Genomic DNA, 25728 nt, shown 5'->3' on the forward strand with positions numbered 1-25728 from the left:
TAAGCAAGCACTTATACCTTGCTGTTCTGTTGTTTTTTGACCAGGATCTGAAGCCCTTGTCGCTAATGTGGGCCTCACCCAAGCACTTAAAGCAGGTTAGATGGTGAATCACTAACCAACATAGGCTTTGAACAAGTCCCACAGAACTTAGACCTCGGGGAGCAAGGCATCTTTCTGATACTGAGCCTGGTTCTAAAAAAAGGACAAACAGTCCAAAAGGACGCCAAAAACCCCTGAAACATAACACTAATTTAGCTAAGAAAACAAAAATCTAAGAACTAACAATAACTGCATCTATCTATGAGAGGGAAGGCACTTGAGTTAGCAAAACCAAGATGGCTCCAATAACGGTCACAGGCGGTAAGAAGGAACTGAGGGGAGTTGAGGTGGTTCCGCCCTCTTATACGAGCACGCAATGGCATGTGGTGACAGAGGGCACTCAAGTCACCCCAACAGGTACTGCTGCGGGGAAAAAAACTCTGACATCTGTGTACAAGACACACACATACCTACAGTGGAATGGACAGGTGCAATCGCTTGAAGAAATTACAGATACTTGGCTTAAAAATAGGGACATTGGGACATTATGCTGAAATGTTCTAGGGTTTTTTTAATCCAGGAATTTTGAAAAAAATAGAAGTTATTGGCAAATATGGATGCTAGTATCTATTGCACTGGGGCAACTTTGAAGGGAAATTAAGAGGCAGCAAGGTAAGCAGATTGAATAGGCAGACAAAGGGGATTCCAAAAGAGCTGCATGTTTGTCAGTATGCAGCTATGTATGGAGACAGAAAAATGTCAGGGGAGAGGAGCTATAGAGCTCTCCCTAAAGCACTGCCCCCTTCTATGGAAACAGTTGTAACATGATGGGAGTGCAGCAAACCTTTGAAGGACCAAGCTGTACCTAGCACAACACTTTGTTAAGTCTTTAATTAGAACTTTCCTTCATTATAAATTAACTCTGCACAATCAAACAGCTACCTAAATGCAAGACACTAACAGAATCAGTTCTGTTATAAACAGAGGAAATAAAATATAAGATAAAATTCAAATGTAAATTAAAGCCAGAAAATCTGTGGGGAAAAACGTGTCAAACAGCTATTCAATGGGAAAATATAGTGAAAGCTGCACTGTCTAAAAAGATTTTAAAAAGAAAAGGAGTACTTGTGGCACCTTAGAGACTAACCAATTTATCTGAGCAGAAGCTGTAGCTCACAAAAGCTTATGCTCAAATAATTTGGTTAGTCTCTAAGGTGCCACAAGTACTCCTTTTCTTTTTGCGAATACAGACTAACACGGCTGTTACTCTAAAAAGATCTTGAAGCAATAAAGACAGCTAACAGGATATGAAATTGTAATGCAACAGGGTAAGAAAGCGAGAGTGGTTTTAGCCTGAAAATGAACAGACATCCTGGCTCAGAATAGGGAGGCAACATCCCTCTGTGCGGCCTGGTGAGACCTATTGAAGAAAATGGTAAAATGCTTTGTCAAGGTAAATCAAAGATGTGAATTCAATGTCTGTTCTTTAACAATCCTGGAAACTGCCTACAGGATGCTGCTTGGCAAGAGAGGTGAGCTATGACTCTTCTAGCATGACAGCAGTGTAACCATATGATTTCTTGGAAAAACAACCGCCTCTCTCTACCCACATTCTTTGAAGAGTGAAGATGAGTGAAAACACACCTGATTACGCAGAGTTAAATTTTACTTATAATCATGAGTATGAAGAGGACATAGAAAATGTAAACGCTAATTATATCAGTCTAACAACAGGAGCACAACAAAACCCTCTAAATCCTTTAAAGAAATCCATGAACTACAGAGATTCTCACTCTCAAAAGGAATCAGACTGAAGACAATGATAACCGATCCATGTTATGGACTGGCAAGTAGCTCACCCAGACATTAAGGAAGATATACGCTTTCCTACCCAATTAGGAACATACCGCTCGGTGATGGAGTAATAGAGAAGAAGAGAAAGAACTAGATTCCTCACTCTTTCTTTGAGTGATTCCACAGAACTATACAGAGAGAAATTTTTGCAGATCCTATGAATTCATTTCTGTAATTTCCATATTCTAGCTGAAAATCAGTAGTGAAAGAGTTTCAACATAGAAGATTTAAAAAAAATTCTTACCAAGTACTTTCAGTGGAGCTTTTTCTAGATTTACAACAGCTGTTCCAAAAGGAATAGCTAATGTTGTAAAATTGTTCACATCACTCATCAGTGGGCATTCTGGTAGAGTGAGATACAGCCTTAGGGCTTCAACATCAGGTAAGGAAGTAGTCAATTTAGGAATAAGGTTCTTCTCCAAACTAGCTGCAACCTACAACATTGCATAGAAGTAAAGTCAGTTTATATTAAAACAAAAAATGAATAAGCAAACATCTGAAGATATAAACACAAAGTTAATGAAAGGGCTTCATCCAAATATGATACTAGCAGATGTGCAGTGCAGAATAGTAATTTGAAAATAGTATTACTGCATGTATGTGCGTAAGCACAACAGTGAAGCTATTCACTTCATGTACCAATGTTTACCTCAGATAAAAACAGTAACTATTCCACAGCAAAACCTTCACAGTTAAAACACTTTAAAGTGTGCTTTGTGGAAAGATGAAAGTTACAGTGCAGATAATATACAATACTTAACACAAACCACAGTAATTTAGAAAAAACAGACCTAGATTATTATACACATTATAATGTTCTATTATCTATGTACGTATTATAGTATTAAAACAGAAAAGGAATTAAAATCACAGACATTTAGACACAGAAAATGTACGGTGTAGTTTACTGCTGCCACTACAAAATGTTTTTACAAACTCCTCATTAACTTAGAACTGGTGTATAAAGGTTACTTTTTTATACTAAAGAACCAGACCAAGGTGTAACACTACAGAATTTATGAATCCGTGTAACTAGATCTAAGGAAGATTTGCAGGACAAACCTGTTGTGATATACGAGGATAGTCAGGACTTATAAGTTTGTGAAATAGTAGTCTAGCAGCGTTCATATCAACCCCCGAGAATCGAGCACTAGTTCTATAGTGATCATCATTGCTGAAGTGGGGGGGGAAAAAAAAAAAGTAAGAATTTTGCATTCACCTCCTATCCCCACCTCACCCTCTCCTCCCCACCCCAAGTTTATTGAAGCAGAAATAAAAATATCTTGAAATCTAAAATTTACAAGACTATCCACTCACCTGACAGCTAAAAAACTCCCGTTTAGGCAGCCAGCTGAAGAAAATGTTCCATCTATTTCACTAAAAAACATTCATAAGAAACATTAAATTTACATATCAAATGAAAGTTTGTGTTTACTATAAATTGTTATATATACTCCAGTGACACTTCACATAATATCTAATCATGCCTATCTGCAATTTCAATAAATGAAACTGGATAAGACAAAATGCTAATTTGAGATAGTCAAAACAAAACAATTTTCATTGGACAGCTTTGTGTATAGGAACTGACAAACAGCAGACCCCAAGTTCTCAATGTTTCTCAAAGAAAAATAAGCCTGTATAAAATTGGTACTTTTCTACAGGAAAATACTTCTGAATTCAGGCAATCACTTTTATATAGTGCTTTTTAGGCAGCTTCTTTAGTGGACCTTAAATGCTAATAGATGTCTAATAGCACTGGCAAAAAGATATCTGCTCTATGAAAACTGATAATGGGCCCTGGCTTTATCCACAACCAAAACACAAATTAGTTAGTGGTACAAGATCCCCTCTTATAAGCAGCCTGTCATTTTATTACATATTATAGATACACGTTTCAGACTAGCAAAGTGAATGTGTGAAGATAAAATTCACTTACAACCTTCTCCTAGATGCATACTGTTAGATGTGAAGTTTGTGAATATCAACATTTTTGCTAATTTACAAAGTATGAATTTGTTCAGAGGGCTAAAAAAGTCAACGAACATCAATGAATAGCTAGTATCATTCACTAAAAAAAGTGTTAAAAGTGGGAAACTACATGCACACTATCTCACGCAACGAATAACTACAGAATATACTGCACATATACAATAATAAATCCACAGAACTCTGCATTAATAAGCTTGAGGAAATAATATTTTAGTTGCTTGGATCTCTCTTTATTTTATACTGTAACTATAGGTATTTCAGTCCAATAGGGAAGGGCTATCTACACTCAGAAATAAACATGGTCAGCCTGGCCTACCAGGGAACAGGGAAATTCCCTGAAACTCAGGGAAGCTCAACTGAAAAAAAAAATCTGTGTTCTAGCTGAGAGGTCTGTCTCTTTAGAACTATCAAAGGGGCAGGTTTCTCACTTGCTTTGTCCCACCAGGAGCAGCCCCTGTAGGATCCTCATTCAAAAGTCAGTGACTATTTTTTGATGATCTCACTTCTGAATCACGTGCGAGAGTATATTGCAGACCCAGACAACCAACACTGCTCAACACTCTAATCTGATGCTGACAACAGAAGAGTACTTTGTATTACAGGCAGCATTTATAGATGAATGTCTTTTGTCCCAACTCATTTATTAGTTATGAATGGCAGCAAACTTGACATTCACAAAAAACTTACAAAAACAGTTTTACATTATGTATGGAGGTAGCTGGTAGCATATGGCCTGGTTCACCCTTCTCTTCCTTCCCTTTGAGATTCTCAGTTCACTCTCCCTCAAAAGCCTGACCTGTTCGTCACCTGTGTTATTGAGGCCGTTACTTTGATGGCCAACTTTCTATCAATACTCCCACGCAAGTCATCTCTCCTGATGTCAAATTCCCAATACTTTACTGTTCTTTAAAGGTCTGTATAAGAAGTGATAACAAGTGATCAAGGTAGATCTCAACCAGCTGTACTGAGGTAAAAGGAGTTAACATGGATCTAAACCCAACCAAAGTGGGACATGACCCCATTTTAATAGAGTCGCCAGGGCTAGCTTAGACCTGTTGGGCCCGGGGCCGAAGCGTGAGCCTCTCTGCCCGGGGCCGAAGCTGAAGCCTGAGGGCTTCAGCCTGGGATGGTGGGGCTCAGGTTGCAGCCCCCCTGCCTGGGGCTGAAGTCCTTGGACTTCTGCTTTTTTCCCCCCTAGCTAAGGCAGTGGAACTAAGGCTTTGGCCGCCCCAACCAGGGCAGTGGAGCTCAGGCGGGCTCAGGCTTCAGTCCCCCCTCCTGGGGTCATGTAGTAATTTTTGTTGTCAGAAGGGGGTCGCAGTGCAATGAAGTTTGAGGACCCCGATCTAAACAAGGGAAAAGATCACGGTTACCTAACCACAATCACTTTTCCCAGCCTAGACAACCCATAGAAACCTGAGTCCCTATGCACACCTTACCCCACTAATATCTTATAATCCCTACCTTGAGTCCACATTTTGTATTTTGAATGTTTGTAATTACTTTTTTTTTAGCTGCTTCAACAGGAAGGAAGTAGAACTACTATAAGGCTTTAAATTGCATTACAAGCAGCATAGTCAAGAGTAAAGCTCTGATGTGTACAGCAAAGACAGTAATTAAAACATTGTGCAAAAAACTTTCATAACTGTGTATATGTATTATAATTCAGTTTAGTTTTCAAAGATATTTTTCTCCACAATTTAATTTGTTCTTACTCAGCTATCTCCACAGGAAGCCTTCCAGATGGACAAGTCAGCAATTTCTGAATAAATACTTCATTCACAGTCCAGATCTGCTTTGAAGAGTCAGGACATCTGAAGTCATCTGGTGGCATCATGTTCTAAATTTAGAAGAGGCATGTCAGCAGAATAATTTTCTCATTTATCAGTCTTACTAAGGAAAACGACCCCCTAAAATGTAATTGGCAAAACTCTTTATTCATACATTCATGTTCCATGAGAATATTACCGTAGTGAAATACCATGTTAGAGGACAGAAACCAGATTATACAACTTTCATTTGAATAAAATATATTTCGTGTTAGGTCTTTTAGCTTTAGCTGGGAAATACATTTTTGAATGTTGACTGCAATTGACATCTAAGTTACACTGTAATATCCATTCAAATCATACAAAATATGTTACTGAATAGCATAAAGAATAACAGCAGGTTTTCAGAGTAATATACAAGATAAATGCAAGTGAAAACCAATGAGTTTTTTCAATTTGCTTAATACAAACTGATTAATTTCAAATGAATAACTAACTATGCAAGACTAGATGATATTACTTGCTGTGAAATAAATATTTCTTAAATGTTTTAATACTGAGAGTCATTTCTTGAGGAAGATATCCTCTTATGGGCACCTCCCCTTCCAACGCTGATTACACATCCCACCCCTCCCAACGCTGATTTTACACTTACACACACACACACACACTCTGAGGGTGGGGGGGATTGCCTCCCTCTGCATCAGGGATGGCCACAGATGGAGAGGGGACGTTAGATAGGGAGAACCAGGGCTCTGAGGTAACACTGAGCATTCTCTCTCTGGTGCTTGGGTGGCTGGTTCTTGCTCATGCATTCAAGATCTAACTGATCACTATATGTGGGGTCAGGAAGTGTCCCCCAGATCAGACTGGCAGTAAACTTGGGGGTTTTTTCACTGTCCTCTGAAGCATGTGGGTGCAGGTCACTTGCTGGGATTATCGGGGCAATATCTCACTTAAACACTGACTTGCCATTGCAAGGGCCTCAGATTTGGTGCACCTCCGTCCCTACTAGTCTCTGCCTGTGGCATATAATAGTCTTGTCTCCTCTGGGTTGTAATACTTCGGTCTAATTTCAGTTGTTGGGTTAATTTGCAGGTGGTGGCCTGCGATATACAGGAGATAAGACTAGATGACATTAAAACACTAAGACTATGAACTACAGTGCTTGGTAACATGACAAAAAGTAATATCTGGACAGGAAGAAGGAGGCAAGATGAAAATAAACTCACTTTAGTACAAAAATATATATTTGTCAAGTTCTCTCTCTACCTCATTTGCTGTCCCCCTTCCTCTCCCACTTAGTGCTGGATTTTACATTTACTACTACTAAATCCCTTTTATTGTCTGCAGTCCTCACCATTTCAATCACCACAGGTCACTGCAATTTATTTTTGGCTTACTGTGATTAGCACCCATTTTGGTATCATGAGCAAATCTGATCATGGGTAAATTTAAGAAACAGTTCAAAAAGCTTTCCACTCCTGAGCAGTAACTCAAATACTCACAAGGGAGTGCTCTTCTTAACAGATTAATACATGCTCAACCGAAACTCCCTAGGATAGTGGGATTATTTCATTTTTCATTACATGCTTCCCCACTGCAGTGAAATGAACTCTGCAGAAAACCTGGAAGCATTCTATTAACTTCCTTACACACAAGATATGCACTAAGAAGAAAAGGGAGGCAGGACAACATTTTAAACACTGTTGGCTTCTTGAGGCTGAAAATTCACTACAAGGAAAACCCAGGGCAAACTCCATAGAACTTGACCTAACCTATACTAAATATCCACTCCCCTAAGAGTCTCCCAGATGCAATCTCAAACCAGATACTAGCAGAATGGCTTGCTAAATTGCTGTGCTACCATTGGTTCCTTCAGTGGAGTAATTCATATTTCCAGCTGCTCCCAGCCTCCAATGGGAACTGAAGATGCAGATAACGTTAGTCACCACATTCAGTAGTTATTTTGACTAACCTCCTCCCCAATCCAAATGCTATGCAGAACTTCCCTCAAACACTATGTGAAAGGAGACTGTAGTGAGAGTAGAGCTTGACTTCCCGTCTGACCAACTCCATTTTTGCCTGATAAACAGTGGCTCCTACTCCTTAGGGTTGCCACCCATCCATGTTTTACCCAGACAGTCCAGTTTTTGGCTTCTGTTTTCCTGGTGCCAGGATTGCCAGGTAACATGAAAGTATGGTCAAAAAGTGGACGTGGCAGTGTCCAGTCAGATGTACTGAGCAAACACCAAAAGTCCAGTTACTGTGGGGTAGAGGGAGGTGCCGGGTCATTAACCTGTGCCAGCCCCTGCTCAGCCAGGGCTGCCTCATACACGCAGGCAGGCTCCTTGTCAGGCTGCAGCAGCTCCCACCGCAGCCCTGGAGCAGAGGGAGCCCAGCTGAGGGGGGGGGGGGAAATCCAGCAAGCAATGGGGGAGTTGAGGGGGAGGGGCCTTGGGGGAAGAGGCAGAGCATGGGGCAGCGCCTTGAGGTTCCAGTTATCAACAATTAGAAACATGGCAACCCTACTACTCCTGCTCCCATCAAACCTCACACCTATAACTTTTAACACTCTCAACTCTTAAGGGCATTGCCTCAACTCCTGTTATAATTGCTCATACTGAAACCTTCTCATTCTCTGTGCAAGGTCTGTGTCAGGGAAAAGGGACATAGACAGGTGGTGTGCAAGAAGGGCACTGTTTTAAAGGAAGAAGGTTGGAGGCAACAAGAGGGAGCACAAAAAGGGGAGAGGAGAAATTTAAATTAAAAAAGGAAAATTAAGAAAAAATTGTGAAACTAATGACACATAAAAAGCAACACGATTTAGTTGAAATTTGGTATGTTGTCATTCCTTTATCCTATCCTGTGTCCATTTTATCTATTTAGATTGTAAGCTCTTAAGGACAGGGAACTACCTTTATTCTATATCTGAGAGGGTACTAACACACTTTTGGATGCCTGATAAATAATATACTAAAAAATAAGTTTTTGCTTCCCTCCAAGCCACAGAGTTAATCATGCACAGTATCTGTGTGCCTGCACATAGGAAACAGGACAAAATGAGACAAGTAGAGTATTTTCTGTAAAGTTGCTTTCTGCTAAAAACCAGGAATAGTGCCTTATATGCTTATGCAGGTGAATTCCTGCTTATTTGAAAAATGCTTGAAATAATGCATAATGTAACAACAAAGTGTTAAACTGTTAAGAGTACTAAAGTAGCGCCCTGCTTACAGCACCTAAAGTTTTATGGATACGTGAATTTATTATAGAGCAAAATAAAGATAGAGAATGGTCCCTCATGCATCAGTAATCCCCAGTTAACCTCATCTAATTCTTGTCAAAATGTACTTAAAAACTTATTTTGGCAGTTTATTGGAACTGATATTAATATGTTACCTACAAAAAACAATAACTCCGCACTGCAACTATATAAATACCAAAGACATCTGAGCATTTTTACATATAAATTTTTTGTTTCTTTTCCAGTTCTATTTAAAATACTGAGTAAGCTACATTGCTTCAGTTTTAAAATATTTTGAAATATTCTTCCCAGGTGCTGAAGGCAAAACAACAAATAAGAAAAATCACAAAGACTTGTTAAAATTCATGCTGGAACTAACTTCTTCTACTGCTTCACTCCAGAATTCCAAAAATACTACAATATTCATAGTCTTAATCACAAAAAAGTAATATGCAAGTTTTGTTCAATTTTGTGGCCAAGGTCTGGAGTATGGCATTTTAAATTGGATTGCTGGGCAACTATTGTTTTGAACTAATCGAACTGTACAAAAAATTAAGGTTTTAGGCAAGACCCTGTGTATATTTAGACAATGTAGATCTGTACATGAATACATCATTGTCTTTTTTTAAAATTGCTATATAACTATGCTTGTAATCTAAGCTTTCATTTAAGAATAATTACATTTTTAGCCTTTATGGTTGTGAAGAAAAACTTCAGAATCTTAAGTAAAAGTAAGCCAATGCAGTTTTGTCTGCCTGAGTTGACAGACAGCCTGTAACAGTAAATCCAGGGAACATATGAATGGCCCGCATTCATCTAAGTCAGGGTGTTGTTATTTCTATAATACCCAGAGAACTGTGCTAGCCACTTCACAATCATTTAAGAAGGAAGGTCTGAGGCCCAAAGAGCTCACAGTTTAAGCAGAAGAAAAACTGATTGTGAACTGAGGCAACAAGCAAGCAAAATAACTGAGGTAATGTTTTATGCAGTGCAGTTGTAGCTATGTTGGTCCCAGGAGATTAGAGAGACAAGATGGGTGAGATAATACCTCTTATTGGACCAACTTCTGTTGGTGAGAGACAAAAGCTTTCCAGCTACACACAGCTCTTCTTCAGTTCTGGGAAAGATACTCCCAGCATCACGACAAAACCCAAGGTGGAACAGACTGTTTAGCACACGCAGTTAGCACATGCTGTGAGGGACTAACACCTCTGCAGTCATAGGACAAAAAGAGGAGGGTAAGGGGGTCTCAAACTGCTGATGTCACAGTGTCTAAGACTGTACTGAAATCTAATAATGACAATTTAAAATGTCAGCAACAAACTATTTGGCTACTAATCACTGTAGCAGAAACGACAAGCTAAACATCCTTATCCATCACTGCTGGACGGAATACCAGGTACTGGGGCAAGGAACAATAGGGCAGTTAGCTGCTGGTAAGAGTTGCTGAGAAGTGGCAAAAACCAAGTAGTTCAAACCCCACTCATGTCTGAGCCTGCCTGAAAGGGAAAGAGGACATGCATCCCATTACCAAAAGCTTCAAGTGCATTTTAGGTGCCAAAAAAACAACAACTGGCTTTTCACTTTCCTGAGCGTCCAAAATCCCAACTGTGAACTAATCCAGCCACGAAAGCCTCCAGATTCCCCCTACAACCTGTACTATGCAGTTATGCATTTTCAATACTAAAACCAACAGCAGGTCAAAAATAGGAAAAAAAAATTGGGGCAGGAGTCAGGGAAGATAAGCATAAAATAAACTCAACTTACATTCAACACACAACATATTATACTGATTGCGCTGTTCTGGACCAAGACCAAGTGCTAGGATAGGAAGAAGATATGGGAGGCAGAGGTACATAAATCTAAGGTTCCTGTCGTATAATTTAGGTCTAAAATGCCACATAGGACAGAGCCTTGGTTACAGGCTTTGAATCTGATTCACGGTATTTTAATTTATTACCTGTGGATTAAAGTAGTGTGCAAAACTTTGATCCCCACCAGAGAAAAGTCTCTTTACACAATAATATTCTTCACTGTCTGCAATGAAAATAAAATTTAGTTAATTCCATCTCTTAGTTTGAAAATGGCATATCACATTGCAATTGACAAAATGACTGCTTGTCTATTAATCAAGCAATCAAGAAGGGTCTCTCTGCAGGAACACTATGTTATCACCCCTGCTCAAAGCTGGTCTACACAACACAGTGCTTAAAATAGCAGCAGCCACAGAAACCTTGGTCTACACTACACTCACTGTTGTTATGCCCAAAGGAGCTAAATGAGTGGCATCATCTGTAAGATTTTAGCAAACCTTTCTAGTGCAGAAAAGGTTTTAGGGAGCTGGAAATGTTTTTCTCTGATATAAAGACCAATATCCCAATGTTCTAAGGAAGAGAGATTTTGACGGAAGAGAAGCTGCACTGGGAAATCATAGCTGGCTATCTCCAGAAGCTCAAACAATGCAGAAATAGTCGAAAGAGTTAACATGTAGTGTCACACATTTACCTGTGCTTGGCAGGCACTGCCCACTATAAGGAATCCAGTTTCCTTTTACTGTGAAGGGACTTTTCCTATTACTTGTTGATCCTGTTCCTAACTGTCCATTACCTCCAAGACCAAAGGAGTAAATTCTTCCAGATGATGGAACAAATGCAGAGGTGTGCTGCCTATGGCAGAGATACAAAATTTAAAATAAATTATGCAAGCATCGTAACATGCTATGTGCAGGTCAAAATAGGACGGTTAACAGTATATTTAATGTCCTTCAGCATGTTACCAGAAACCATGCGTTCCAGGCAGCGAAATAAAAGGACCTTCCTGGAACATTAGGGGACAGAACAGCCACGTGGAGCCTGCCATCACTTCCCACCCAAAGCCTGACCTGGAGGGTGGTCTTGGACATTTAAAATTTAAAGTTTCTGCCAGATTGGTGCAATTCTTTTTCCTCTCAGCCCTAAATTCATGGTAGGGGAGGGGACAGCATGGGATAAACAGCCATGAATTAATGTAGACTGTTAACAGGGAATGGTCCAGTCACGGTCACCATGGATAGACAGAATGGTAACTGAGAACAGTTTATATTTAAAAAAAAACAAAGCATCCCTATCACCAGCACGATCATTTTGCTCCTATGTGTATCTTTTTTCCATTCTTTGTCCTTTTAGATTACCAAATCTTTGGGACAAGGACAATATCTTCAGCTGTGTCTGGGAAGCATCTACATTTTGGGTGCTATTACAATCTGAACAATGATAAATATCCTCCCTGGCTTGAACTAGGAGTACACACAGATATATGTTGGACACCCACTTCCCTGAAGCCATCATCTTGTACTTTTTTTTTTTAAATAAATAAAAAATGTGTTTCTAGCCCTTGTGTTACACTCAGTAAGGCATGTACACATCTTAATTGTTCGGGATTTGGGGTTTGTTTGTTTGTTTTTAAATGCTTGTTAGATCCTGTTTATTGCCTTCACTTAACATGCAAGGACCAAAATCAGGGAGGCAGGGATGGACACAGGTTAAAAATAAAGGATTATTGCAGTTGTTCTGTGTAGACAGTCATACATGTTGGTGGTACAATTTTCTTTAATTTTTTATTTAATACTGTTTAAGATAACACATTTAAGTACTTCAAGTCTAACAATTTTGTCCTCACCCCTTACCTGTAAGGGTCAGAGTTCAGATACTTTACTAAGCGTCCAGTTGTATAGTGTACAAAATATATCTGCCATTCATAGCTCTAGTACAGAATGGATCTTACCTCCCACAAGCGATCTGTGTGACAATGCTTCCCATAAGTTCAAAAACTTTCCTTGGGTTTATCTCATGGCTGGTAGAATTATGACCCAACTGTCCATAGCCTCCAGCTCCAAATGTAAAAACCCCACCTTCCTAAACACATATATTTGGATTAAAATTAGAATACATTTAACAGTAAGACAATCATCTATTGTACAGAACTCCTTTCTTGGTTTATATAATTTTAACAAGATAGTGGAAGAGAAAAATAAGGGTACTCATCGATACAAGGATTACAAGTTAATTCCATTTATGAAAAATGTAGTACACCTATCATATATTACATCATTGTTAAATAATGTTCTTGAAATTTCCACAGTATTACACAATAATTCTGCCATTAACTTGTGGCATTAATAGGATACTAAACCTTGTTTTTCCTCTTTTCCACAGATGAACTACAGTTGCACATAAAAACTCAAAAAAACCCAGGAAAACCTTAAAACTTAATTCATAAATATATTTCACAATAATTTCCAAATAGGAAGCTGCCCTCCTCAAAGAAATGATGCAGAGTATGATTGAAAGCATTAGCCTCATCATTTGAGAGCACAGGATATCAAAGAGTTTCAACACGGTTGTAAGGCAAGTTCAATTATTTTAAAAAATTGTTTTTGATTAATTTAATAGGAAATTAACCAAAAACCGTAACAGAAGAATGTTAATCGAAATGTTTTTAGAAGTTACGCAACTTACCTTACAATAACTGTGAAAATTTCCATATTCAAATGCTTTCAAATTGCAAAGCTGATTCTTTCAATTCTACTCTGCACCAGACTGGATCTCTGCTGGAAATCGTCATTAAAATGGCAGCATCCGCTAAGAAAAACAGCCCCATTCACTGAATTAGAATAAACAGTGCCAGGTACTTCTAAATTCTGGAAGGGCTTTTAAAATACTCACATACAACCAGTTACTCCACACACAGTAATATATTAAGACACTAATTTTGCAATGTACAACACGCAGAGGAACTGCTGGGCTTGAAGGAGCTACAGAAAAATCGTGTTAATTTTACTGTAAATACTAAAACTAACAGATCTAAATCCATTCACTTTAATTAAAGTGATAGTGTCAACTTAAACGTCTTGTAAATCTGATTTAACTATTTTACTAGTAAAGCCTTAGTAAAAGGAAAAAAGTTTAAAATATAGTTTACTGATCACTACTTTACAAGTACTCCTCGTTCTTTTTGCTGATACAGACTAACACGGCCACCACTCTGAAACATGTACTTTGTTTATATTATGCATGTCTCAACTTGGACGATAAGTATCAGTGAAATCAGTTTCAATTTCAGGATTATAGGGGTGCAAATATTTGGTTCACACACACTGCAGGGTAATATTTGTTCATAAATAATTGCTTCTATTGGACATCTTTTCCTATAATTACGGAGAGATTTCTATTATTTGAACGTTTTCTATACACTAATTTATACAAAATACAAGAGAGACTACAATAAATAACGCACTTAAATATATCAACTGAAGGGTAAGTGTCAGTTGTGGTTCAGCTATTCACCTCTGTTTAGGATTGAGCTACAATGACATAAAACTAATAACTCCTCAAATAAAGCGTGTTTCCTTCATGAGAGGGTTGAAGCTATTGGTAAAACCCTGAAGGAAGCTCATACTCTAACTGCTTGCACTCTACCCCTGCGGATAACTTTGGACAATTTCCACTATTGCTAATTACTTACTATTTACAAATAATACTGCTGCTAAACTACAATAAAATCTACCAACTGTACAATCCAATTTGGAACTAACCTTGTCAGTGAAAAATTTTATGACAAATGCAGTAAAAGTAAAACCATCCAGCTCAGAAGTTTATGTTGGTATTTAGAACAGTACACACCAAAGCTCAACTATCACAGAGTTTAAATAATGCCATAAGTGATGTCGTGGTCACAAAGTGTTTTTAATAATGTAAAATCTTGCAAATTCATCTTTAGTAAAGCTGACACACACACTTAGACTGAAGCCTGGTCTACACTTACAAGTTAGGCTGTATGGCACTCGGGAGCGTGTAAAACCTCTTCCATCATTGTAGGAAGCATCTACACTATGGTGCTACAGCAGCATAGCTGCAGGACCAAAGCTGTTCCACTGTAGTGCCTATACTATAAACATGGTTTATGTAACTTATGAAGAATGTGGGTCTTTATTTAAATGTTTAACCTTTCTTCTACTATTTTCATGATTTCACAGGCCATATTTTATCCAACTTTTAAGAAATAGAAATATTGCATTTCGAGACTTTAAAAGAGCACTGTTCACTACTACATGAAGTGACTAAATTAACAAATCAGATGATACTTTAAGTACTGTACCTTTGTAAGAGCAGCAGTATGATCTTCTCCACAACAGATGTGAATAATTTTCTGAGATCTTAGGGACTTCAGCAGATTAGGAACATACCTGTCTGAAAGTTTTAATAAAAAGTTGGTCACATTATGTCAGTACATTTAACGTGTTTGGAAAAAGAAGTTGCATCAACGAGCTCTGTCTCCAGATTTAACTTTCAACATTAGTGATCGTTTAGCCCAAATGTATTAATCTATAGGATTCAAAAATTACAAGAACACAAAATACAGGGCATTAAGTGAGAGGTAACTTAGAAAAATTGTATTAAAAAATTCATCCTGAATTTTGATAAGCAAAGGATTATACTCTTTAAAATTAAAGGCACTGGCTCATGAACATTATCCCACAAATCATGAAATACAATGCAGTACATTAGACCTAAGGTGGACAATGCAGGAGAGACTATCCTATGTATATGTTTTAGATGATGAAAACTGTTTTGTCTTTGCTTTTTTAAAAAGTAAAGTGTACAGAGATAAATTACATTGAATTTGTACACTCCAGGAGTTAAAAAAAAATGTTTATACACAGCAGATGAAATATTGTTATAGCAACAGACCATGTTAGAGTTCATGTTCGTTTTAGAGACAGAAGTTATATCTGCAGGGAAATTAACAGAATCAAACAGCATTGTCATCTAGTTGCAAAAGTGAAAATTTGTAAACTTTAACATTTCTTTAGTATTGTTAATGTACACTGACAATTGTATAACTTTATTTAAAAATAATTTTCTGTACATTAAAAATGTACGCTTTATCAGTGCCTGATAAAAATGGGGTAATGTGGATTCTAAAGAGCATCTACAAAGACTATGAAATTTGAAAACAATGTGATTTTTCATTTTCCACCAGACTGATTAACTGTGAAAACATGGCCATTAAAACCAGTTTAATTTTTTCTAATTTTCTCATTAAAAAAAGGACAACCATATTTATAACAATTACTTCAGAAATAAGTTTCAGTTGTATTGCATTTTTATTGAGAAATTTTAGATAATTATACATTTTCCCCATTCTCCACCTAACATGGAACCAATACACATCATCATTTCCATAACTAACTGCCTCATTAACCAATTCCCAGCACAATCAGATGAAATCAGAACAAAATGTCTGAGATGAAATTTGGTAATTCATAAATTCTGCATCTGTAGATTAATTTACACACTATAATTAGCACTAACTTGTCTATATGCATATATATGCCACGATACATGCATAACTACAAGCCCTGAAACTTGGGGGCAGTGGGGGGGGGGAACCTACTAGTCCAAAACTGTTTGGCAAATCCCATTAAGAGGAAAGGGACATTAATTTTTCCTCATAACATAGTTTGTTTTTGAATTACTACTAAACAGACCAAACAAAGGAAATATTTTATAATCAATACAGTCCCCAAAAAGAGTCACTGAAGGACAGAAGACAAGGCAAATATATAATGAAAAAGATACGTTAAATTTGTCTGTGTACACTATTATCTAATAGACTTTATGGGTTAAAATCAGTCTCAGAAAATGTGAACATTTATCACAAAGGTAGATTGTTCAAGTTCTAAGTAACTGAACAAGAATGATTCCTTTTAAGTTAACTTAAAAGAGCAAAGGAAAGGTTGAAAAGAAAAGAATGAGAGCTCAAAGTAGATGATTTTTCATTCATAAATTGAAAGTGAAAGGGACTCAGCAGAATTACAGGACAACTTTGTCAGTGAGAGCTTTTACCATGAAGCAATAAGACAATATCTTTTCTATTTTCTCTTTTATATGTAACTATGACTACAGCTCAATGAGCAGTATCTGACAGGACTGTCTGGATGATCCTGTCCAATTTCCAGGGACCCAGTTATACCTGACCTCATTCTGGAGTGGGCAAAAGAAAGACAGGTTACACACTTTAGTCCCACTTGATAAAAGCTAAGCACAAATGCAAATGTTGCAGTCAGGGCCTTACTTGCTAATTTACAATACATCCTTAGTCTGTCAAGAGGGAAGTTGTCCTAGGTTTTGAGTTACAAACTCAATCCCAGGGTGCCCAGGCAATGGTGAATGTAAAACCAGACACTGACTTGACAGGCTGTTTATATAACTCTGCTAGTCAATGATGCTGACAAGAATTCCAATTTGAAGATTATTCCAAGACACTGAGTACAAGGCAGAGCCACAATAAAGACTTCCAGTGCGAAATATTTTGAAGTAACAACTACTCACCATTTTCATCATTAAGACCAAGTTGACCAAATTTGTTGCGTCCCCATCCAAAAATGGCTCCGGAAAGAGTTAGTACAAAACTATGTGCTCCTCCTGCTGCAATTTGTGCAAAAGGGATTCCCAGTAAAGATTTAATCAGTTGAGGTGAAGTCTGCTTTTTAAATTCATAACCTATACCCAGTTGACCATATTTATTCTGTCCCCAGGAATAAACTTCACTTCCTGTTAAAGAGAAAAAGATTTAAGATGAAGTAGGATCAACATACTTTAAAAACATAATTTAAAAGTGTGTTCAATCCCTTTAACAAAAGGAACAAATTCATGACCTTTCAAAAATTAAACAGCTAGACTATTTTGTACAGGGAATTCAAATAATTTCAGTAGTTCAGAGATTTTTATTGATTTGCTCTTTCAAACTCAAAACTGATTATAATTTGAGACTGAAGTCAAACCCAGATGTCAGACCAATTTGAAAATAATATTTAAATCAATTCAAAAACTTCAAGGCTGCACTTAACTTTTTCACATCAGCAGCACCAGCTAATTATTACTCTTACCAATTAAGATGGAAATGGAACAGTACGTGCTTCCATCACTTATTAAAAATGCCACTGAAATTAACACAAATATTGATGTAATTAGTCTTGAATAAATTTAATAATTTTGCTACTGAAATGATTATTTACAGCATGAACAACCATTCTGTAACTTACTCTACTATCCACAATAGGTGGCACCTACTGGATAGTTTAAGAAAAGAATTATGAAGTTTTGAAGCCTTTTCAGTAAATGTTACAATGTTTCAAATTTTATCCAGTTACTCAGAGAGATCACTACTTCACACTTTTATTGGCTTTAGTTAGAAATACTTATCTATACACAATTGTAAAAATAGCAGCCTTGTCCACTACAGTAAGGAAGTTTTACAAAAATTATTCACTATTAACATTTTTTCAACTCCTCCCATGTCAGCAACACTGCAAAGCCCTACAATGAATGGGCCATTGGCTTTTTAAGCATAGGCATTGATTAGACCTGCTCTGAGCAGACTTAGATGACACCGTTAAAGATACTAGAGGCCCATCTACACTATGACTCCCAATGTTGCTAACACTGGTGGACCTGAGTCAGCACTAGTAATGGTCATACATTTTTTAAAAATTTCCCTAATGTAGACAAAGCTAACACGGCAGTTGTGTTGAGCTCTTTTTTAAAATTAAGTATTCTGTAAGAATAATAGCCCTTTGTAGGTATACAACTTTTTATTTTTGCTGTGCCTGTCAGAAATTGACTCTCAAATTGCATATAGCAAAAACCAAATGTACTTGTCCCAAATTATTAAATTCAATATATACCAAACAAAAAAAATTCAACAACTGTTATAAAGGTTTGGTTCATATAAGCTGACTATGTAGGATGTGAAGAACAATGATGGAGGCAAGTAAAGAATGGAGAAGATTTAACACATTGTGGTATATAAACTTCCTCCATACCATGGAAAGAAGCATATGTCTAAGGATACTACCAATTGCGCAACAAGAACTGCCCTTACATAAATTTGCAGATACACACTAACCCAACATAAGGTGTGCTCCAGACCAGCGAGGGGTTGTCACTGGCTGCCCTGTAACCCTGACTGCTCCTGTAGCTCTCTAGCTTGTATGCTGGCTGGAAGCGCAGAGAGAGAAAGAAAGAGAGAGAGTGTGTGCGCGCGCGCGAGAAGCGGCTCTGGCTCAGCAATCCTGATTCCAACAGCCTGTGTGTTATACCACTGCCACACTCTGGCCTCCACCAGCCTTGTTTATACCTGGCAAGATGACCCCAACATCCCTCATCCAGAATTTTTCCAAAACCATGTTCTCTGCAGTGTCCAGCCCTCTCCTGGACCCTTCAGAGAGAGATTAAGGTTCATTTGTTCTTTTAAAGATATAATACGCGGCAGCTTGCCACATTGACTAGAGTTAACATTCACCTTAAATCAAACATAGCACTGGGTTGGTTTAGATTAAAAGTAAAACAAGACTACTGACAAAAGGAGATAGGATTTGAAGTGAGTTCTAGACTAGCTGATAGAGTTAGAAATGGTTACAAGCAAATAAAGTGAAAAACGCTTTCTAGAGACTAAGACTTAACAAAACTATAGTATTGGTTCAAGGTAAGATTCTCAACACTCTACCTTCCAGCAAGATAGCTGACCAACCCCTCCAGTCAGGATCTCCCATAAAGGCCAAAGTGCTCAGTTCCTTTGTCTTCTAAAAGATAACTTGGGGTTCTTCTCCCTCCCCCCTTTTTTTTTAATAGTCCAGTAAACCTTTGAAATGGATTCCTTTGAACATTACCCCCAAAGTAAAATTCATTCAAGCTGTAAAGAAGGCAACCTGGAGTCTGGTGGTGAAGGAAGTTCCCTGCTCGTTTCTTCCCCCACCACTCCCAGGGTTTACTAAAATGCAAACTGAGCTGTTTCCTGCAACCTTCTCCCCCTGCTGTGATGCTGAGTGATTATCTCCTCCCCTGGTTGGCTTGATGGTCCTGTTTTACCTTCTATGTAATTTGTATTCCCATTGTCTCTTGATATTCCTTGGAAATATCTTCCAGGTGGCAGAACCACTTTGTCTGGGGTGGGGTAACTTTAGCCCTGCCTAGCAGACACACTTTGATAACATAATTTCCTATATGTTTGTAATTTTGAATGTTTCCTCCATACATACACCATGCAACAATATTAATGATCAGTATGTTATTAACTTTCTATTGATATCTTACATGACACCTTCCGATATAGGTTATGACATTCGTGAGTTGTGATATACTGAATTGGTCATGCCAGTTGACACTTATTACCAGAATCAGTCAGCCCGTTGCCCTCTTGCATTGGGATGCTGTTTGGGTCACAACGTGTGGGAGTATGCTTCCCAGTGTGGGCAGACAGACATGCATACCTCTACCTGAATTAATGCACTAAAAATAGTAGTCTGGCTGCAGCAAGACAGGCAGCAGCTCAGGTTGGCCACTCGAATGACACCCACCCAACCCCTTGGGTATATACTTGGGTGGCTGGCCTAAGCTGCTGCCTGTGTTGCTTTGGACACACTGTTGTTTTTAGTGCCCTAGCTCGAGCAGAGCTGGCACACATCTGCCTACTTGTGCTGATGAGCACATTCCCAACTGCTGTGTACCCATACCCTAAATCAGCTGTAAACTGATGTAAGTGGGACCACACAGGCATTTGCACCAGTTTTTAAACAAATTTAGTCAAACCAGTTCAATGTCTGTATTTATGCCAGGCCTAGTCTGATATTTCCCATCTTCTCAGACACTAGGTCCACCTGCCTAATTTCACTCCATCCCTACTCTGGCCTACGCAAACCTGCAGCACCTAAAGTGAACTCCAGAAAGACTCCTTCCATTGAACACAGTGCAGTCTAGCCAGCTCAGGCCACCACTGTCTCCTGTCCCAGGAAATGCCCAGTGAATTTAGAGCAATTAGCCAAAATCCCCTGCTGCTGAGGCACATATAAAAGTGTGGAGGAGGTTCAGGGCTTGAAATGTTCCATTGAAGACCATGACTGACGGCGCCTGTTTGGGAATCATACAGGAATATCACTTTGGGATGCACTGTGGCCTAGACCCAAGCCTAACCCTATAATGCATCCTTCCCCAAGACATCTCTAACTAATGTCATTTGGTGCTGCTTCCATGTTGCCTGCCTTGAAGGGGGAATTGTTTGCATCCAGAACTCTACTTCTAGTACAAGACTCCCCCTCCTTCTCATACCTAGAGACACACTAGGCACTATGCAACGTATTACCAATCTGCACTGAATTTAACTCCCTAAAGGTTATGGAGTTCAACTTTCAACATTAATCTGATCAGAGACAACTGAATGTGTTGTCTGTGACAAAGTGACAGCCAATGTTTGGTCTTAATATTTTGGCTGTTCCAATACTCAAGTGAAAATATTCAGAAATTAGATGCTTTCTTGCTCAACAGTACTTATGTGTAATCCCCTGTAATTATCTTACATGTAACTAGAACTGCAGATAACTTGCTGTATCTATTTGTTAAACTTAGTGTTCAAAGCCTAGATGAAGCAATTGTGTTCAACCAAGCAGCTGGTACTGTAAGATATTCTTTTACACTTTGTCCTGTCAGAAAAAAATATGTCCATTTATAAGTAGTAGCCAGAAATCAGTACCCTTGCCTCCTGAATCAGCCATTCAGTGGAGCAGTACATTTAACACTGTTATATTTCACAATAAATAGCTAGAAAACTAAAGGAATTTTTCCACTAGTGAAAGTGGAACTACATATTTGAAACCAGGTACTACATTTTCATGGTCAAGACTGAATTACAATACTTGAATGGATATGTGACTAAAATAATAAATCTTATAATGTTTGAAAGCACATTTATCCTAAAGCGCATAAAATATATGTTGACTTGAATTAACTAACTATCTTCGTGGGTAGAAGTAAGTTCAAAGACAAGCAAATATGCAAGGGTGAATAAAGAATTTGAACATCCTCTCTACAACTCTGCAGTTCTAAACCACTATTTTGCAGAAGACAACTCAATATGCTTTTAAAAAAGCTATCACTTACGTGATCCCTATTCTGGAAGGTAATAGACTTGAAAAGGAAATAATTGTGCTCCGTAATGCCACAAAGAAATCATATGTACCTTAGCAAGAATAAGTGAATTTTGGTCAGACATGAAACAAGGCTATGCTGCTCTAACTCTAAGTTAATGGTCTGCCCCAGGAAGAGGTATAGATAATGAACACTGACTTTGTGCTTTTCATAATAAGAAGTTTTTTGGGGGGGACAAGTGTAGCATTAAAAGAAAAAGAAAAAAAAACCTAGAAATGCATCTACCAAAAAACAAAAAAACCTGCTGTAACTAGTGACATTCTGTAACACTGAATAGATAGGCACTGGAAGGTGAAATTTTCATTCTCTGTGAGTTCCACAAATGTCTGCTTAAATCCATTAGTCAGAGATCTTGTGAAAGTTAAAAATTGGGAGTCCTAATTTTCAGAAATGAACAAGTGCATACACATTTGCATATTTAATTTTCACAAGCAAAAACAGGTGCAAAAAAGTCTACTTTTTAAATATCAGGCTGAGTTTCAGTGGATACTGTATATTGTATGAACTAGGGCTGTCAATTAATCGCAGTTAACTCACAAAAATTAATCATGATTAATCGCACTTATAACAATAGAATACTAATTGAAATTTATTAAATATTTTTGGATGTTTTCCTACATTTTCAATATTGATTTCAATTATAACACAGAATACAAAGTGCACAGTCCTCACTTTCTATTATTTTTTATTACAAATATATGTACTGTAATAATGATAAACAAAAGAAGTAGTATTTTTCAATTCACCTCATACAAGTACTAAAGTACAATCTCTTTATTGTGAAAGTGCAACTTACAAATGCAGATTTTTTTTTACATAACTGCACTCAAAAACGAAACAGTGTAAAACTTTAGAGCTTACAAGTCCACTCAGTCCTACTTCTTATTCTGCCAGTCGCTAAGACAAACAAGTTTGTTTACGTTGATAAGAGATACTACTGCCTGCTTCTTATTTACATCACCTGAAAGTGAGAACAGGCGTTCGCATGGCACTTTTGTAGCTGGCGTTGCAAGGTATGCCAGATATGCTAAACATTTGTATGCCCCTTCATGCTTCAGCCACCATTCCAGAGGACATCCTTCCATGCCAATGATGCTTGTTTAAAAAAAAAAAAAAAAAAGTGTCAATTAAATTTGTGACTGTACTCCTTGGGGTGGGGGAGGGGGGAAGACTGTATGTCTCCTGCTCTGTTCTACCCACATTCTACGTATATTTCATGTTATAGCAGTCTCATGTGACCCAGCACATGTTCATTTTAAGAACACTTCCACAGCAGATTTGACAAAACGCAAAGAATGTACTGATGTGAGATTTCTAAAAATAGCTACAGCATTCAACCCAAGGTTTAAGACTCTGAAGTGCCGTCCAAAATCTGAGAAGGATGAGGTGTGGAGCATGCTTTTAGAAGTCTTAAAAGAGCAACACTCTGATGCAGAAGCTACAGAACACAAACCACCAAAAAAGAAAAATCAACCTTCTGCTGGTGGCATCTGACTCAGATGATGAAAATGAACATGTGTCAGTCTGCACTGCTTTGGATTGTTATTGAACAGAACCCATCATCAGCATGGAAGAATGTCCTCTGGAATGGTGGTTGAAGCATGAAGGGACATTTGAATCTTTCGCATATCTGGCATGTAAATACCTTGCAACGCCGGCTACAGAAGTGCAATGCGAACACCTGTTCTCACTTTCAGGTGACACTGTAACCAAGAAGCAGGCAGTATTATCTCCTGCAAATTGTAACCAACCTTGTTTGTCTTCATCTGTAAGTTCAACTTTCATGATAAAGAGATTGCACTACAGTACTTGTATGAGATGAATTGAAAAATAATTTGTGTGTTTTACAGTGCAAATATCTGTAATAAAAATATAAAGTAAGCACTGTACACTTTGCATTCTGTGTAGTAATTGAAATTAATATATTTGAAAATGTAGTAAACATCCACAAATATTTAAAATAAATGGTATTCTATTGTTTAACAGTGCGATTAATGGCACGATTAATTTTTTTAATCGCTTAACAGCCCTAGTATGAACCAATCAGCTAATGACCAGGCACTTTACAATCATCACTAACAAAGGTGGCAAGACTCAGTTCAGGACAACTGAAAAAATGACGAGAACATGAATGGCCTATTGAAATCAATGGGACTACTCATACACATGACATTATGCAGATCCATAAAAGTCTGCAGGATTAGGGCCATAATTAACATTGTAAAATGCTCTCATTCATTAAGATCAAGTGACAAATTGGATTTTCACATTTTGATTTCCAGAATACTCTCAAGGAACATCAGTAAAACAATTATGTATTTTGGAGACTTGTCATACATTTCATTATTTTCTTTTAAACCTATTTCAATTAAAGAGTAGCAGAGAACAATAATCCTAGGGCTATCAGGATACAGCTATGTTTTTATAATAAATATCAAGTAAAAAATTCAGAATTTTATTTAAAAAAAAAAGAAGTTTTACATAGCTAAGGCAATAGACAGTGGAACTTGGAAAAGTGTCAAAGGCACCGTGGAGATATATTTTAAAATGTGGTTCCTTCTTAAAAATATTCTGTAAAAAACCTTTTGAATTATGTAATAGTAATACTGCAGAACAACTTTACTTACCTTTTGAGAGTGCAAGTGAGTGATAGTAGCCACAGGCAACTTGCATTATTTGGATATCTGATAAGCTTTTGATATTTCTATGGGATTAAAATGGAGAAGGAATTAGACCACCAGATCTTGGCACTACGAAAGAGTACAACATCTGAAGGAGGAAATGCAAGTTAAACCTTTCCACAAAAGTAGAGCTAAACCTACTTTAAATATTATAAAACATATTTTAATTTAATTTGTAAATTACAAAATATTAATCCAAAACTCTGGATAGCTGGAACCCAAAGAAGTTTGTTACTGAGTTTTATTAATAAATCAGCAATTTCTCTACAGAATTAGGACTTTTGTTTGGTGTTTTCTTGTTTCAGAGTCACTAGGATGTCATCCACCTGAAGATCTAACATTGAACGGGAGATGCAAAAGGAGACTAGCCTCCTAGATCTAACAAAAGCTTTAAAATGTGTTATTCTTCACCATGGTAATGCAACTTTTTGGCCAAATAATTCCAATGGGTTTACAAGGATCAGATTGATTTTCCTTATGCCACATACATTTGAACGTGAGGGTTAAATTCTCACTCCATTGCAGTCAATGGGAGTTTTGAAACTGCACTCAGTGGGGCCAAAATTTCACGCTAGGAATATAACAAGTTTACGTGAGCTGTTTGACTTGACAAGCTTACTCAAAAGCCTGTAAGTGTATATAAAGATGCATGAAATCAGTCATTGCATTTTGTTTTAAACTAATGCTGTGACTGTGACGTTGGCAGACCAGGTGTCAGCCCATGCCAAGACCTCTATGCCTCAACTGAGCACAGACCAGCATATAGTTGGAAACCAGTCTGGCTCACCTGTGTGTTAGTATTGTTACCATATACGTTAAGTTGATAAGAATGTGTTCAGACTTGATGAAAGGTTTGTACGACGCTGCATGTAGTAATCTCAGTTAGAACATCTGCACCTCCTGTTATAAGTTTATAGTAAGTGTTTGCATTGTAATCCTCTGTAATTATATGAGCCCTGGTCTACACTACAAACTTATGTCATTATAACTACGTTGCTCAGGGGTGTGGAAAATCCATACTCCTGAGCAACATAGTTATACCAACCTAATTCCCAGTGCAGACAGAGCTATGTTGACAGGAGGACTTCTCCAGTTGACATAACTACTACCAGAGGTGGAGTATCTAC

At 37.7% G+C, this 25728-nt stretch overlaps 1 protein-coding gene across 5 annotated transcripts in view; it reads right to left on the bottom strand.

The window, feature by feature from the left end:
* The window catches only part of HERC4 (HECT and RLD domain containing E3 ubiquitin protein ligase 4), a 73782-nt gene that overhangs the window by 34082 nt on the left and 13972 nt on the right, over positions 1–25728 (bottom strand). For all 5 annotated transcript variants that reach the window (XM_075130849.1, XM_075130853.1, XM_075130852.1 and 2 more), the window contains exons 5-14: positions 24548–24624; positions 17271–17492; positions 15034–15125; positions 12661–12791; positions 11404–11564; positions 10859–10935; positions 5601–5725; positions 3211–3270; positions 2956–3067; positions 2138–2327 (exon numbers count right to left, since the gene is read on the bottom strand). In XM_075130849.1, the coding sequence (XP_074986950.1) occupies positions 2138–2327; positions 2956–3067; positions 3211–3270; positions 5601–5725; positions 10859–10935; positions 11404–11564; positions 12661–12791; positions 15034–15125; positions 17271–17492; positions 24548–24624 (1247 nt within the window). The remainder of the gene's footprint in view (positions 1–2137; positions 2328–2955; positions 3068–3210; positions 3271–5600; positions 5726–10858; positions 10936–11403; positions 11565–12660; positions 12792–15033; positions 15126–17270; positions 17493–24547; positions 24625–25728) is intronic.

Source organism: Caretta caretta, chromosome 7, assembly GCF_965140235.1.
Source record: "Caretta caretta isolate rCarCar2 chromosome 7, rCarCar1.hap1, whole genome shotgun sequence".
Lineage (NCBI taxonomy): Eukaryota > Metazoa > Chordata > Testudines > Cheloniidae > Caretta > Caretta caretta.